Below are 16,988 nucleotides of genomic sequence, written 5' to 3'. Positions count from 1 at the left end.
GAGAACCTTCATGTAAATGTCCAAATCAAGTGACCCATATAGATATGCTGTCACCACATCCATCAACTGCATAGATAGATGATTTTGAACTACCAATGATATTAAGTATCAGAAAGTAATTCCACTCATTACTAGAGAATAGGTTTTATTGTAATCAATGCCGGGTCTCTGCGTGAACCCTTGTGCTACTAGCCTCGCTTTATATCTCACCACCTCATTGTTCTCGTTTCGTTTTAGGACAAAAACCCATTTAAAGCCTACAGAAAAGACTTTGGAAGGTGTAGGTATTGCAGATGTGAATACCCCTCTTCTAGTGAGCGAAGCTATCTCAGCTTGAATTGCTTCTTTCCATTGAGCCCAGTCCGAGCGCTTTTTGCACTCTGCCATGGTCTTGGGATCTGGATCATTGAGAAAGATTTCTACAATTGCAGCGGAGAAGTACATGTCAACAACAGTAGTCTTACGATCGTATGATTATCTAGAATCTATGTAATTGATGGAAATTTCTTTCACCCTATTATTTGACTCAACATTTCCCAAAACTATGGAGTAAGGGTGTTCCGATATCCTAGATCAGAATTTGAATGCACAGTTGATCCGGGTTGTGATTTTGTCCTGACGTTGGATTTTTATCCATTATTGGGTGTCTACCAACTTGAGGTTGGCTTGGATTTACTGATTTGGAGGATTTAGCCCTCGATATCCTTGGACGCTTACTTGGAGCATTATCCTTAGGAGCAGTCATACTTCTCCCTCTCTTCTTTGGAAGTAGGAGTTGAATGGTTTTTATTGGTACCTCCACTCTTTCGAGCGCATTGCGAGCAGGATAAGAGGATTTAGTGACACCCTTATAACCAGTAAATGCTTCTGATAGGTTATTTGCAATATGTTGCAAGTTTATGATTTTCTAAACTTGTTGCTCAGTCTCTAGAGTACGTGGATCTGAGGGGGGAATGTCTTGGGCATTCTAGATGGTTTCCTGGCATTCGTTTTGGTTCTTGAAATCTCCTCCTAATGCCAGGAAATGGTCCTTATTAAATATGCAGTCAACATATTGGGCCGTGAATAAGTCCCTTGTAAGAGGCTCGAGGTATTTGATAATTGATGGAGATTGATATCCCACATAGATACTAAGTTTCCTATGTGGGCCTATAGAAGTACGCTTAGGTAGTGAGATCGGTACGTATATAGCGCAACCGAATTTTCGCATATGGGAAATATTTGGCATATTCCCACGTACTAATTGCAATGGGGAAACTACGTGATATACAGTTGGTCGCAATTGAATTAAGTCAGTAGCGTGTAAGACTGCATGATCCCAACATGAAGTTGGTAGGTTGCAATTTTGTAATAACGGTCTTGCAATGAGTTTAATTCTCTTAATAAGAGATTCTGCTAAACCATTTTGTGTATGGACATATGGGAGAGAGTGCTGAACTTGAATTCCCAAAGCCATACAATAATCGTTGAAAGCCTTTGAGGAAAATTTAGCAGCATTATCCATTCGAATTGATTGAATTTGATGTTCAGGATGATGTGCTCTAAGTCTAATAACTTGAGCAATAATTTTTGCAAATGCATGGTTACGTGTGGACAAAAGACACATATGAGACCATCTAGTAAATGCATCTATTAGAACCATGAAGTACCTGAACGGTCCAGACGGTGGTTGTATAGGGCCACTAATATCTCCTTGAATGCGTTCAAGAAATTTTAGTGGCTCATTTTGGATCTTAACGGACGATGGCCGTACGATCAATTTCCCTGTATCGCATGAAGTGCACATAAAATCTAAAGATTTTGAGAATTTAGCAGTATTTAACTCATGACCTTTAGAATTGCTGATAATTTTTCGCATCATCCCTATACCAGGATGGCAAAGGCGTTCATGCCAAATTTTGAATGCGTCAACATTCTGAAAAATTACCTTGTACGCAACATGCGGTACGAGTTTGATGTATGTGTAGTACAATCCGGACGGAAAAGAGGGAATTTTCTCAACAATTCGTTTGCCATATCCGCTATTTTTAGAAACGAGGAGAATTTCCTCATTATTGTCATCACGGGTTTCAATATGAAAACCATTTTGACGGATATCTCTATAACTTAATAAGGTACGCTTTGAATTGGGATACAATAATGCATCCTCAATTGTAATTTGGGTGCCCATGGGAGTACAATAGTGGCACGACCAGAGCCAACTATTGTAGCATCGCGCTCGGCGATTGCCAAAACTTTTCCTTGTCTTTTTGTAAGAGTTTGAAAATATTTTGTTTCTCTAAGTATAGAATTAGTGGTACCACTGTCCACTAGGCATAATTCCTCCTCCATTAGATTGACCCCCATAGAAATGATAGGGTTCAGGGGCATGTGGAATTGTCGTTGTCGTTTTCTCTGTCCTGAAGCGCGAAAGTACTGATAACGTATCAAACAGTGAATATAATGAACAAGATTTTGGGAACAACTCATTTTCATTGTCCGTAAAGGGGATTATATACATTTGAGGGGATGTCTCCAAGAGACAACCGTTCACTAAAGGATAGGCCCCTTGGTGATGGGATTAACTGCTATACTGATCTTAATCCTAACTGCACATCTAATTAGATGAGATCACCGATGAATAGTTGTATGTTGGCGGGCACCGTTTCGTAACAGCTTAGACTATCTCCAACAGCCGACGTATCACGGTACCCAAACGCAAAATGCCTGCTCCACGTCGCTTTATGGCAAAAACATACGGTCCAACAGATGACGCAAATGGCGAATCCATTTTGGGTGGGAGGTGATGGAGAACGCAAATCTATGTCGTCTCTCTCCTCGACCCAAATGTCCGGTGCTGTGGACGATGACGGGGCCAGGTGGGACCGCGACGGAGCGCGGCTAGGCGGGAACACGGCAGGGAGCGGCCAGCGGGGCAAGGCGGACCGGCTCGGTGAGGCGAGTCCATGGCCGGCACGGCGAGGCGGGCTGGAGATCGCCGAGAAGCTCCTCGCGGCGCGTGACCTCGTCGGCTGCAAGCGCTTCGCAGAGCGGGCGGTGGAGGCAGACCCGCTCCTCCCTGACGCCGACGAGCTACTCGCCGTCGCCGACGTCCTCCTCGCCTCCCAGTCCATGGGCCCCTCGGGCCACCTGGACCCGCTCGCCATCCTCCAGCTGCCGCCCGGGGCCAGCCTCGACCACTCGATGCGCAGCTTGCCGGAGCCCAGCGACGCCCTGAGGATGACCGGCGCTGGCTCCCCGGCGCCCGCGGTGGAGGACGTCGCCGGCGCCGGTGCTTCCTCCTGCAGGTCCAGCAGGTCGTAGTCGTCGGCGGGGCACGAGAAGAGGACTCCCATGGCGACGCGGCGGCCTTGTTTCCCTTCCTTGTTGTAGCGACTGCAAGAGACCGCGTGCAGCAACCGATTGAAATGCCAGGAAATGTCGCGAGGCAGAGAAGACAGCAACAGCTAGTACTCGTACTAGTAAATCGCAAGAAGATTGGAGCGCGAGCGAGAGAAGAAAATGCAAGAGGCAAGAAAGAAGCAGAGCAACCTCCCAAACTATCTCACCTGTCACAATGTACGTACGGGGTGGTTGTTGGCTGGAGCTAGGTTCGTCTTCCCCTCCAGTCTTGTTGGTTCCTTCTTCCTTCTCCTTCTTGTCAAATAGAACAGAGGGCTGGCTGCTGAGCACGGGTGGTGGTGGCTGGAGTTCTGGACGGCGTGCCCCTTCTGTCGGAGCTCGTACAAGCGGGTGGAGGAGCGCGGCTTCTCGTTTGCGTCGCCTGTTCGAAAAGGATAGTTTTTGGGTCCGGGTTCTTTCCACTGTGCCGATACCCAAACCATCGAATGCGTATTGATTTTAGGTCGGCTCGTTGGAGACAGTCTTACAAGAACCGCTCGTTGCTGCGGCTAACTCGCTCCCGCCGCCAACAACACCATCGTTGTCCCAGATGGCCCTGAAAACACCGAATCAAAGTTCAGGAGAGTACAAATCTTGCCATGTCCCGACAATCTCTCCTCCGTTAGCACTAAGAGGCAGTGCAGGGAAGGTGTATGACGAAAAGCGCGCTTGGCGTGAGGTGCTAGTACCTAGGGGCCGTGAGGAGAAGCTGAAGTGGGAGATATGGAGGCCGGAGAACTGGAGAAGTGAGGCGGGCAGCCCAGGTGCACCTCGCTCATCACCTGCTCCTCCTTGGCTCCGCCGCCGCCGGCTTCGGCGGTCGGCCCTCGGACGTTTGTCTACGTCGTCTTCCTCCGTTAGAGAGAAGCCGAGAAGTGATGCAGGCAGCCTGAAAGGTTGGGCCATACAAATATGGGCCATCTTTCTTCTGGGCCCGGGCCCAGCTGTGGGCTTTCCCTCTCTGCGTTAGACAGTCTTTACCCCTCCTCCGAGTCTCCGACTTCCTCCTTCCACCAACCCAACGGCAATCCCCTCCACATTCCCCCGCACCCTCCCGCTCACGGGGCCATCGCCACCCGTCCAGCGCCGGCCATCGCCACCCGTCCACCGCCCTCCCTCAGCAGCGGAGATGGACGAGGAGACCATCGATGCAGCTGCTCGCGCCATCTCCTTTTTGGGCGAGGCGGCTCTCCGCGCCAGCGCCGCCGACCTGGTGACGCGCGCCCGCAGCGTCGCGCTCGCGGCCGAAGGCGCGAACGCCGACCACATCCCGGCGGCCGCGATTGCGCTGAACCAGGTGGAGAGCGGGGGGACGATGCTAGCAGTATCCGGCCTCCGTGGAGCCGCGACCGCGCTGGAGGAGGTGGAGAGCGAGGGGAGGACGCGGGCCGTCTCCGGCCTCCTCGGAGCGGCGACCGCGCTGCAGGCGGTGCTCGGCGTCGGCCACGACAACCTCCGAGACGCCGCGGCAGATTTGGCGCGTCAGTGCGGCGAACACCGGGAGGCCGCAGCGGCGATGGAGAAGGTGCGCCGCGCCGTGGAGGAGCAGAGCCACCGGAATCGGTCTGCGCCGTGGTGGTTATTCTGGAGGCGTCGGGGACACCGCATTGGGGACGTTGAGCAGACTCTTCTTGCCACCGGGTCCACGCCCACCGCTCTGCAGGTACGCGACCGGTTATTTGGGAAATTCGTGTATTCGATCTGGTCAGTTTTTCTCGTCGAACAGTTTGGGTTTATGCCCTGTTCTTGGCCTGTTGGGGCTCCTGATGTGTTACCTCTTTCGATGCTAACAGGGCGCCGCGAGGACGGCCATCGACTTCGTGCGCAATGAGGCGGCGAGGCCCGACCATTTGGTAAAGCTAGCCGGCGAGATCGTTGTGTCTGCGGAAAACCTCGCCGTGCCCCATCAGAGCCTGGTAGCGGCCAGGGACGCGTTGCAGCAAGCGGACAGCCCAAGCAGCGTGAAGGCAGCCGTGAATGGCCTCGAGGCCGCGGCCATGGGTGTGAAAGGAGCAGCCAACTCTCGGCAGATTACCCTCCGTAACCCAGTGGTGCAGTTGGCGGCCGCGTGCCAGGAGTACCTCGAAGCTTCTAATGCCATGGCCGCAGTGCAGCACGCTGCTACGGAGCGGGCGCGCCAGAGAGAGAGTGCAGTTGTCCCCGGCCAGAACGCGCCGCCGCCGCCGCCACCGACAGCGCCTGGTCCTGGTCAGGTGAGCCTGCTTTAGTTCTTGGGCGTTGTCTCACCGACATTCTGCTTGCCATGCGTTTCGCTTTACTAATTGCACTGTATGATTGCTGCAGGGAGACGAGAGGAGGTCCGGTTGGCTGGGGTACGCCTTGTGCGGCTCTCTCACTCTAGCCCCGTACCTGGCAGCCACCAATGGAAATCCAGCTAAGAATCTCGTACTCGCAGGCGATGACAGATGGCACATAAATTTAGCTCTCTCTTTATGGTGGACCGTTGTGGCGTCTGGTGCCGTTTGCAGCTCGTATGCGCGATCTTGGATAGAGGTCTGCTATGCACAGCTAGCAGCCCGGGTTGGGATGTACGGTATGTTCTCTGTCTTTGATAGTTTTTTTTTTGTGACCAGCTTGCCTTTCATTTATATTTGAACGGCCTGAGCCTCAGAAAGCATCAAGTCGTGCACACAGGTCGGGGTTTCATGCCACACCTCCGACTGGTTTGTATGCGTGACTTGTTTTGCTAGTACATGAGCTATCTTATTACATGATCGACTAACAAATTTAAACACGAACTCACTAAAGGCAAGCTTCAGCTCATTAATCTCTGTCAGCACCGGATCAAGTAGGGATCGGTGCAGCTCCTTCTTTTCCGACAGTTGAACAAGTTCGAGGCAATCCGTCTCCACCTGAACCCGCTGCAAACCGAGATGACGTGCCAATCTCACTGCATCCCTACAGGCCAAAGGTTCACCCATACCTGCATCAATGAGATTTCCATACCAGATCGCCTGTGCATGAATGAACTCTCCACGATGATCTCGGATAACACATGCAGTCGCCCCGCTGCCTTGATCTGCATAGAAGGCTGCATCTGTATTCAGTTTCAGGCACCCAGGGTCCAGCAGCTTCCACCTTGGCATCTGCTGCACCCTGCCCTGCTGCCCAACCTGTTCCAGGAGATTCCAAAGATCAACAGCCGTATCGCGCGCCCAGATGACTGCCTGTTGCAGGGTTACCGTCTGTTCCCCATGCCTCCTTTTGTTCCTCCTCATCCATAGTGCCCACATTCCGCACAGGATGACCGATCAGTCACGTTCAGAGCAAATATCCAGGAGCAGGTCAGAAGCCCAGGTGACCGAGTTCAGGTTCGGGATTTTCAGTCTGATCGCCTCCCTCACCTGAAGCCAGAACTCTTTTGCCACACTGCATTCGAGTAGCACATGTCTGATGGATTCTTCCGGATCACCACAAATCTCGCAGTAGGCAAGTGGTTCAATGTGCCTTCTGTGTAAGATTTGTTTAGCCGGCAAGAACTCGTGGAGAACCCGCCACCAAAAGACTTTCACCTTGGGCGGTACTGATAATTTCCAAACCGACTTCCATAGTCGATCATCCGATGAGCTTGGTTGGTGGCCAACCATTCCTTCCATTTTCCGGTTATACAGCAACTTGTACGCTGACTTTACAGTGTAGACCCCAAAACGTTCCTTCTCCCAGGCCCAAGAGTCAAGTTGACCACCCCCCAAAGGCTGGCGAAGTATGGCCTCAGCATCAATTGGTAAAAACTGCTCTCGCACAAGAGTTTCATTCCATTGTCCGCTCCCTGTAAGCAGTTGAGAAACCATCTCAAGCTGCTGATCGACTCTGGGAGTAATCGCCCTAGCATCAAAGTGCTTGGCTATCCATCTATCTCGCCAAATCCGTGTCGTGTCTCCATTGGCTATCCTTTTTATCAATCCCATTTGCAACGGTTCCCGGCCCGCCAGGATTGCACGCCAAGTTGAACTGGCACGTTTCTTCCTTGTGGCCAGCATGAAATCCGAATCGTGGAAATACCGCCCTTTTAGGACCCTAGCACAGAGTGAATCCGGTCTCATAATCAGCCGCCATCCTTGCTTGCCAAGCATTGCAAGATTAAAACTTCTGAGATCCCGAAACCCCATGCCCCCTTTGCATTTGGGCATGGTCAGCCGGTCCCAACTCATCCAGTGGAGGTGTTTGTTATCTGCAGAACTCCCCCACCAATAGTTTGCTGTTGCCGATTTGATCTTCTTGCAAATATTCAGAGGCAATAAAAAACAGCTCATCGAATATGTGGGCACAGCTTGAGCAATGGATTTCAGCAACACTTCCCTTCCTGCACAGCTAGCCTCATGCCCACACCAACCTTGAATTTTGCCTTTCACCTGAGTTGGTAGATACTCGAAGGTCCCACTAACATCACAGCCTACCTCCGTTGGGAGACCCAAATACTTCTCAGCAAGAGCCTCTTTATAGATTTGCAAACCATTGCACACCATGTCCCTCATCTGTTGAGAACAATTCTTGCTAAAGAAAATGGCCGACTTCTCTCTATTAACTAGTTGTCCAGAGCCCTTACTATATTTTCTCCAGAATCTCCAGTAATCTGTTGGCCCCTCCATGCGTCGCTTCTGAGAAGACAATGCAGTCATCCGCAAAGAGAAGATGCGAAACCCAGGGAGAGATGCATTGGACCAATCGATTTCAAAAGACAAGAGAGCCCTTCTGAACATAACAGAAATAAATAGGGAGAAATCGGATCCCCCTGTCTAATACCCCGAGTAGGTTTGAAAGACTCAGTCAAGGTTCCATTCACTCTAACAGAAAACAATACTGAAGTAACACATTTCATCGCCAAATCCACAAAGGAAGCATGGAAGCCAAGCTTGAGCATAATGCCCCTCAGGTATTCCCATTCCACTCTATCATAATCTTTGGCCATATCTAGTTTGACAGCACATGCCCCGAGTTTGCCCTTCTTCCTCTTCAGATAGTGGATGCACTCATAAGCCACCAAAATATTGTCTGTAATCAACCTGCCAGGTACAAACGCGCTCTGCTCTTCTGCAATAATTTCATCCAAGAATTCCCTCAGTTGTAGCGCCAGTACCTTGGAACAAATTTTATATAGCACATTACAAAGAGAGATTGGTCTGAACTCCTTCATCTCCTGTGGATTCCTTGTCTTTGGTATTAGAACTAATGTCGTTCTATTAAGATTTTCTGGTAAAATTCCACCATTTAAAAACTCCAGCACCCCATCAGTCACATTCGCCCCCAAAAGATCCCAGTGAAGCTGATAGAACCCTGCTGTAAAGCCATCGGGTCTAGGAGCCTTGTTGGCCCCCATCGCAAACAGAGCTCTCTCCACTTCCCCAGCTGAGTATGGCCTCAACAATCGGTCATTCATAGTCTCATTAATTTTTCTAGGAACATGCTGCAAAATGAGGTTAGGATCTAAATCATCTTGAGCTGTGAACAAATTCTTATAAAAAGTGGATGCCACTTCCTCAATTTCAGCCTGATCAAGCGCTACCGAACCATCCTCACGTTTGAGAGAAGAAATATTGTTTTGTTTCGCTCTCACCCGTGATTTGGCCTGGAAGAACGCTGTGTTCCGGTCTCCATCTTTCAGCCATTCGTCCCCTCTCCTCCTCCAACTCACGCCGAATGCTGGCCAATGACTTCCACACCGACCCAAAGATGTCCTGCTCCCAGCCTTGGAGACTGGACTGCACTCCTCTCAACTTCGCCTGAACGTCATTCAGAGATGCTGCACCCGAGTGTGGGCTCCAAGCGTCCCTGATATGGGCCATATAGGTTGGATCTCTTTGCCACATATTCTCATATCTAAAATTCTTCTTGCGCCTCCTTCTTGAATTGTGTTCAAGGCATTCCACCACCAAGCAACAATGATCTGACAGTGTATTTTGGACATGCCAGATTTTCACTTGTCGAAAGAGGCTGAGAAAGGACACATTAGCAAGACCATGATCCAATCTCATCTTGACGTTCCTGTTTCCCTCATGTCTATTGTCCCATGTGTATGGGAGGCCGATGTAGCCTAGGTCTGTAAAGCCACATACTGACACCGCCTCCCTGAAACCATCCATTTGCCTCTCCGCTCTCCCCACACCGCCAATCTGCTCGCTAGCATGCAGCACCTCATTAAAATCACCAACACAAAGCCACGGTAAGGAAGAGCGAGTATTCAGGAATTTCAAACACTCCCAACTTCTATACCTGAGCTCTCTCTTAGCTTCTCCATAAAAAAGCCTGTAAACCTCCACTTCTCTGCATTAGTTGCCGGATCAGTGATCGAAACATCTATATGCAGTTTATCTAAACTTTGCAGCTTAACAACCAACTCCTCCTTCCAGAGCATTGCCAAGCCACCACCACTCCCTCTAGTTCCAACCCGGAGAGTTTAGGTCCGGTGTCTGCAGGGTCGGTGCTGTCACCTTCGACTTTCTCTTTCGATGTGGCCGCTGCTCGTCCACGGCCATCTGCTCGTTCACGGCCATGTCAAGTTTCCGATTAGCCTGCCCTTTTGCCCTCTCCACAGTTTCTGCAGCATCCTTCAGTGGCGACTGGACTTCCAGCTCCTCCTCCTCCTCTCTCGAGTTTGAGGAGTGACAGGAGCCGCCATCTCCCTTCCTCGACCTGGACTGTTCCGATTTGCTGAACTGCGTCCGAGGTGGTCGAGAGCCTGACGACGAACCACTGCCCCATGTTTCTGCTACCGCCTCAGCGAAAGACTGCAGACTCCTCCTCCTCTCTTCAGGCGCTCCTAGTGGTACATCATACGGCAGCTTCCCCAGCTCGTTACGTGGAACCGGGTGCGAGCACTCCACTTCCGAGTGCCCCAAGATGCCACAAGCAAAGCAAAAGAAGGGCATCCGCTCATATTGTACCCCAAATCATTTAAGATCCTCATTCTTGTTCACCCGAAGTAACACCCCCCTGCGGAGGGGTTTCTCAATCTCAATGGCTACCCAAGCACGTAGGAACGCCCGCTAGCCTTTCCATCTGCATCTACGTCCATCTTGATGCCGATGAGTCCCATCGCCCGGCTCCCCCTCTGTTGGTTCATCCACCCTAGAGGAAGGTTCAGGATCCTCACCCGAATCTCCATACGGTCAAAAACAATTTCAGAAGCACTCAATCTTTCATCATATTGCTGCAAAATCACCGCATGTCTACCCACCATCCATGGGGCGCCCGACAGGACCCTCACCATGTCCATCTTGCTCCCCAGTTCGGCAACAAATAAATTATCACCCTTCTCACCAATGGCGCGAAGCTTCAGCCCACAGGGGTTCCCCCATGCCGGTTTCATGGCCGCACGCACCGTATGCACATGAACGGTTGTAGGGGAGAGAACTTTCCCTACCACCGCCAACTCCACCATCGGGATCTCGACATCGCCCTCATCATCACTGAAGTCCAGGACAGCTTCTTCCTCCTCTGTCAAATTCAGCTTCTTCAGGAGATCTGCAATGTTCGGCTTGGAAACTCCATCGCCGGCCACGGTCTCATCTCCCGCTCTTCCACCTCCAGTCGATGCCATAGCGATCAGTCTGGAAGGGAACAAATACGTGATCTGTGAACAAAAGAAGCGCAGACACAAGGCAAAGATCCTAAACTACGACCTAAGCGGCGCTTAGACCCTAGTAGGAAATTAGGGTTTGAAAACTCTTTGGTCGTCGGCGCCAAGAGCAGCCAACCGGCGATATGCGGTGGCCGCCGTCGACTGGGGTCGATGGGCGGGGCTTGGACATCGGAGACCGGAGTGGCCACCGGTGTTGCTGATCTAGTTCGCCGGAGTAGCGTCCTAGATCGGGAGTGGGATCAGGATCGCCTCTGGAATCGCCCGAGGGGAGCACCGAGTTTCACGGATCGCCTGCATGGCTCGAACCATGGTTTGGTTACCTCGTGAACTCCTCTGTCTTTGATAGTTCTTACTGCTGGCATGTCGCTTATTTAGCTACTCTGACCTGCTTCTCCTTGTCCATTGTAGGTATTAACATCTTCGCCATACACTTCTTCTACTAGATGTTGGGCATTGAGGATAACGCTTGCCGTCGCAACTGTCTGTGGTTTGCCACCGCTTTGCACTTTCTGTTCCTTGTGCCGGTACGTTCCGCAACTACGCTACCATATAATAATACTCATGCTTATACTGGTTTTCCTCTTTGCGATCATAATGATCGGCATACTTTACAATGCAGGCCTGTTCTCGGCGGGACCCTTGAGTCAACGAACCTATTCATGCTATTAGAGATTCGGCTAATTGTAGCCCGCATTTGAAAACATGCTGTTTTCATCATTCAGACTATCATATGCTTGCACATAGAGACTGATACATTTAGCTTTCACATAGAGACTGATACATTTAGTTTTCTCTGGGAATGGTTTTCTCCTCTTGTGCTCTGTTATAGGTTCAACTTTCTCTTGGAATAGGTCTGATTTGGCTGCGCAATTGGCTGCCTTTGCTGTAGTTGTGTGCTCTGCTAATGATGTTGCCATGGATTGGCTGGAAGATGTTGCAAATTGACTGGAATGTTGACAAATTGCTACAAATGAAATGTTGGCATGGGTTGGCTGGAAGATGTTGCAAATTGACTGGAATGTTGGCAAATTGCTACAAATGAAATGTTGGCATGGATTGGCTGGAAGATGTTGCAATTACATGCTTGGACTGGAATGTTGGCAAATTGCTACAAATGAAATTGCTACATCTTCCAGTCAATTTCATTTGCAATATCAGAAATATAATTGCTACAAATGAAATGTTAGCATGCATGCATACATCAGATTGATAATGTTCTTGTTCAAATGTCTTGAGTGGTAGAAAGGTGTGATCCCTGTTCCTCACCTTATTTCACTTAGTAGGGATGCAAACGGACGGGCCTAATCAAGTAATCAGTGCGGTAGAAAGCTGTGATCCCTGTTCCCCACCTTATTTCACATAGTAGGGATGCAAACCGAATTTTTTACTTTTTGGTCCTTTTTTCGAAAGTTTCTCTCAAATAGATCCCTGGCGGAAAGAATTCCAGAAATGGACCCTTGGCTCGGCGCCAGAGTGAGTGGCGCCGAGCTCGGCGCCACGGTGACTGGTGCCGAGCTCCTGGCCACGGGCAAACGGCCTGCAAGGGGCTCGGCGCCACTCACTCTGGCGCCGAGCTACCTACATTTAGCCCCAGCCCAGCCTTCTTCCCCGAGCGTTCTTCCTCTTCTTTCTCCTCGGGTTTTTTTCTCGCCACTTCATCCTACCTCACGAATCGACATATTGGACCTTGAAAACCCTGATTTGATCCGTAGATCTTCGAGAGCAAGGTATACTCGCTCACCTCCTTGTTTTTCTCGTATAGATTCGGTACATATTAGTCGGATTTTTGAACCTAAGAATCATCATCACTTAGGGTTTCATTGTATCCCTCAATATATGTATTATACAACCGTAGGTTCATTTCAAGGCGTGAAAAATGCTAGCAAACTAAGCCGCATGTAGTTATGTTATGGGTTTATTGTTGTGGATGAAATGAGAAACCCTAGGTTAAGCGACGGTAATGTTAACTGCTTTTGGTTCTTATAACGAAATTGATTGTATTGTAGTTATGGTTCTCATTGATATTTTGTTGTGATGTTTTTATTTATGTTTGCTAAATTACATCCTATTTGTTAGATGCAAGAAATGTTTCGGGAGGAGTTTTGGCGAAAACGGGGTCGTCCTCGCGAATTATACCCCGACGCGTCTAGCAAAGATGCCCCTGTTCCCCTCTGACCTTCCTGTCCCTAACTGTGATTGTGGTTTCCCGACCCATGTTTTTCAATCGAAACATCCGGACACAGCCGCGCGTTGCTTCTACACATGTAGTCGGTTTAATGTAAGAAATTATTTGTACTATCCTTTTTCTTTATTTGTTTAAGTATGGTACTAATATATTATTGGAATCTCGTTGTGTAGGACCATGAGAGGTGCTTTTTCTTTCAGTGGATCGATGGTGCAGAAAAGTTTAATCCTAGGTATCTCTTTTTCGACGATTGGTTTAGAGGGAGACATCCACGTGAGCACTTCAAGCGGTGGGTTCCACCCCCCCTAACCCTCCGGCAATGACGGCTAAGGAGAAGCACCTAGCCGCCGTTAGACGACTCGAGGAACCTCCTCTATGCGATTGCGGAGATCGAGCTGTGATAAACCCTGAGAATACATTGGAGTTTGTATGTCCAAACAAGCATGAAGTAAGTGCAAAGTGTATGTGTTAAAATCGTGAGCTATATGTGTTTATGTACTAATGTCTCATTATTTAGGTGTATTCAATGGCGAAGTATCGTTTCAAGGAGTGGTTGTATGGTCCTAAGAACCAATGGCCGGAAGAACCGCGGAGGGTTAAGGAAAAGAAGAAAGAACGGGTAATCTACAAAGCACCTCCTGTCATGTGCGAATGTGGTGTAAAATCCAACTATGGCCTAGTCCCTTCGGAGCTTGGAATAGGTCATTATTGCGGCCATATGATTGAGTATGATGAGGTTTGTTATAATTTTGGTAAACATGAAATCATATTTTGTTTGTTTTCCTAATACATATATGATATAATATTTGTTTTGAACAGAGTACTAGGAAATGCAGTTGGGAATGTTATGATGGTCAAGCTAAGTTCTTGGATGAACTGAAGAAGAGGCAAGTAATTGCACGGAAGAGGGGATATGGACCTGACTACGTCAACCTATTCGTTAAACATCACAAAGAAAAGATGTGTGAGTTTGCTAGACAGCGCGATATTTGTAACCCGATCGATGTTGGGCTTAACAAATGGGGATTGGAGAGGCGAACGACGTTAGAGGAGGAGAGGGCAAGGAATGAGGCAAGGGAGGAGACAAGAGTACAGATGCAGGTCTTGGACGAGCATGTTGCTACATTATGTGCCAGTGAGTGCTTGAAAACCTTTTTTCGTTGTCTGGTTTTAAATGTAATATTATCGAGTTGCTAACTGATTGCATTTTATACATCAAGGGATTGGTTGCAGCGGGGAACATGCTGCAGAGGTGGCCCATGCAAGATATGAGGAGAAGAAGTTAGATGCCCATAAATCATGAGCTGGTCGCACCGTTCAATCACCGATTGTGCTGTGGGATGATGGAGACGAGGATGAGGACGACACTGGCAGACTGAGTGAGCTCATTGCTTTAGCAGAGGCGGGCATACAGGCGCAGGAGGCTGAGGACGACACAGGCAGACTGAGCGAGCTCATCTCTCTAGCAGAGGCGGGCATTCAGGCGCAGGAGGCTGACGACGACACTGGCAGACTGAGCGAGCTCATCGCTCTAGCAGAGGCAGGCTTATAGGCAGAGGAGGATGATGACGCGTTCTTCACTCAGGCCGCAGCGGCCGCAGACGAAGCGGAGGCCGCTTACTACAAGCGACAGGCAGGTGAGAGCAACGCAGTTGAGCCTAGCCGCAGCAACAGGGTTGTAGTAGAGGACTGGTACTCGGATGATGAGTTGCTTACTCAGTACGTTTCAGATTGAGGATTTAGAAGTGCATTTGCCCCTTTGTCTACTGTCGACACTTAGTTATACTATTAATATGTTGTGTAATGTGACATAGTATCTAACTTTTCATTATGTGGTTGTTTTCATTATCAATGGTCTTAATATTCCGCTTAATGATACAGACTTATTTCCATTTGAACACGTGGTGCAAAAAACAGTTAACGACATACGATATTATAGAAATCGACACACGAAACACATTAAATGGCATGTGACTACAGGTACCGAACCTAGGTACATAGTTTTCTTTGACTAAACCTAACATGCCTTAGGTAATTAAACCATGCCTTCGGTAATTAAACCTAACATGCCTTAGATAATTAAACCTGGGATTCTCCACAAGAAAAATATAAAGTCATCCTAGTAGTGTGGCCACATAGCAAATTGTGTTGCACCTTCTCCATAGTAGCCTCCTGTTGTTGTTGGTGGTGGTGGCGGGGGTGATGGGGGAGACCCCTTTTTCTTGTGGTTAGGGCAGGTGCAATATGGATCATTGCAGAGTGCCTCCTATGAATCGGCACCATTGTTGTTGTCGTCCTGTTCGTCGTCCTTGTAACCGCTGCTAACTTCCCTTTCTAGATCGAAGATACGGTCTTGTAGGTAGTAGATGTACTCCACATGCAGATAAATAGGTCGAGGATCGACCCACCTACTGAACCCACAGTTTTCTTCGGTCAAGGAAGACTACAAAAAGTATGTCGTGTAAGTGATATACCAGACAAACATATTGAAGAAACAAATGGTAAAAGAAATTACCCATGCTCGCGGGCATTTGAAGAAACGACGACCTCCATCTATTCCCTCGGTGAACATCTGCACTAGGCAGTCCTCACCATGCATGCATTTTGGCCACTCTTCTTTCCTTTCATCGTATCCTGTCAGTGGCGCCTCTTTGGTGAAATCACTTTTGCTCTCAACTGGGAACCTCTCATAAAGAGCTTCCTCAAAGAAATCGGGACCAAGAGTACCCTCTCACCCCTAGGTAGTTTTCTTCCCCTTTCCTCTCCCTCTGGATGACCCTCCAGACATTGGTACTACAACGAAAGCAAATGCTGAGGAGTGTTCTTCTTCCTTATTGTTTGTGTGAATGAGAGGGAGTGAGTGGTTATTTATAGGTCGAGAGGAGGAATGGAGGCCTGTCAATGTGCCATGTCAGCGATCCGTGTGCCGCTTTACCTCAGCCCTTGGATCAAACAGTCATAAGATGGATGGTGGAGATAGAGTTTAGTTGTGCTTCCTTGCATGTTGTCCTTGCAGCTGAGAGGTCTATATCAGTGATGTGATAATTCGATGATGTCCGTGTATCTGAAAAGTCTATATTTATTCTCTGAAAAGCATAAATTCTCTGAAATGCATAGATTCTTGTACACAGCGTATGTACAAATATTCCTAGATTATAAACGTAATAAATTTATAGTTAATCTGTGTACTACATTTGTGCCTTTGTACAAGTATAGTATGATTAAAGATTCACGCAAAAAATTCGCAAGATAAGGTCTTGTATTAGAAGCATCCACAGTTACAAACAGAGACATCAATATATATTCTAAACATTTACTCATCCAACAAGCATAATGCAACCACAACGAATATCACAACTAACATAATATGTCATGCAAAGTACAAATAGTCTACAATATCCATACGGTCCCGAATAATTAAAGATAAGTAAATACAATAGTTCATAGTAACATCTACCACGTCCCTCACTGTCTCCTACTCCTGCCCCTACCCTTGTGACCCAGAGCGCTGGTGCCTGGAGTGTAAGGGTCACGGGGACGGCGTCGCCTAGTGCCTAGAGGCGGTGTAGGATAAGTCGATGGAGCGTCATGGAGCTGAGAGGGCCCAAGCTCATCGTGCCTCTTGTCCATGTCATCGTTGTCGTCTGCCTCCTCGTCCCCTGTAGCTACTTGACTAGAGGAACCCAAGGCTCCTCTTCCTGCGGAAGGATCGTACACGTCATGCGTCGTGTTTGTCCTGCAACCACAACGACCAGCCGCACGGCGTAGACGACGTGATAGCCTCTGTTGTACAAAACAATGTTAAGTGAAAGAATATAACGT

The 16,988-nt window shown here is 48.8% G+C and overlaps 1 protein-coding gene and 1 long non-coding RNA gene across 5 annotated transcripts; one reads left to right on the top strand and one right to left on the bottom strand.

Moving 5' to 3' along the window:
* Positions 1 to 3,258: 3,258 nt before the first annotated feature.
* Positions 3,259 to 4,206, bottom strand: LOC136522314 (uncharacterized). Its single transcript, XR_010775855.1, has 3 exons — positions 4,071 to 4,206; positions 3,549 to 3,937; positions 3,259 to 3,375 (listed from the first exon to the last, which is right to left on the bottom strand). It is a non-coding gene; the product is annotated as an uncharacterized lncRNA (long non-coding RNA).
* On the top strand, positions 4,119 to 14,932 carry LOC136522313 (uncharacterized). Of its 4 annotated transcripts, XM_066516142.1 has the most exons (8): positions 4,119 to 5,044; positions 5,175 to 5,594; positions 5,686 to 5,935; positions 13,058 to 13,259; positions 13,340 to 13,614; positions 13,684 to 13,902; positions 13,986 to 14,301; positions 14,387 to 14,932. In XM_066516142.1, the coding sequence occupies exons 1-4, from the start codon at positions 4,511 to 4,513 to the stop codon at positions 13,129 to 13,131; spliced, it is 1,278 nt and encodes a 425-aa protein (XP_066372239.1). In that variant the 5' UTR covers positions 4,119 to 4,510; the 3' UTR covers positions 13,132 to 13,259; positions 13,340 to 13,614; positions 13,684 to 13,902; positions 13,986 to 14,301; positions 14,387 to 14,932. The 4 variants fall into 4 exon arrangements, with proteins under 4 accessions (XP_066372239.1, XP_066372240.1, XP_066372242.1 ...); XM_066516144.1 differs by lacking the exons at positions 13,058 to 13,259; positions 13,340 to 13,614; positions 13,684 to 13,902; positions 13,986 to 14,301; positions 14,387 to 14,932 and adding exons at positions 11,390 to 11,505; positions 11,601 to 12,334 and having other exon boundaries at positions 4,121 to 5,044; XM_066516143.1 differs by lacking the exons at positions 13,340 to 13,614; positions 13,684 to 13,902; positions 13,986 to 14,301; positions 14,387 to 14,932 and having other exon boundaries at positions 13,058 to 13,336.
* Positions 14,933 to 16,988: the final 2,056 nt, after the last annotated feature.

The sequence above is a fragment of the Miscanthus floridulus genome, chromosome 18 (genome assembly GCF_019320115.1).
Source record: "Miscanthus floridulus cultivar M001 chromosome 18, ASM1932011v1, whole genome shotgun sequence".
Taxonomy (NCBI): domain Eukaryota; kingdom Viridiplantae; phylum Streptophyta; class Magnoliopsida; order Poales; family Poaceae; genus Miscanthus; species Miscanthus floridulus.
The sequence above is the reverse complement of the archived record's forward strand: the minus strand, read 5'-3'. Positions and strand labels throughout refer to the sequence as shown.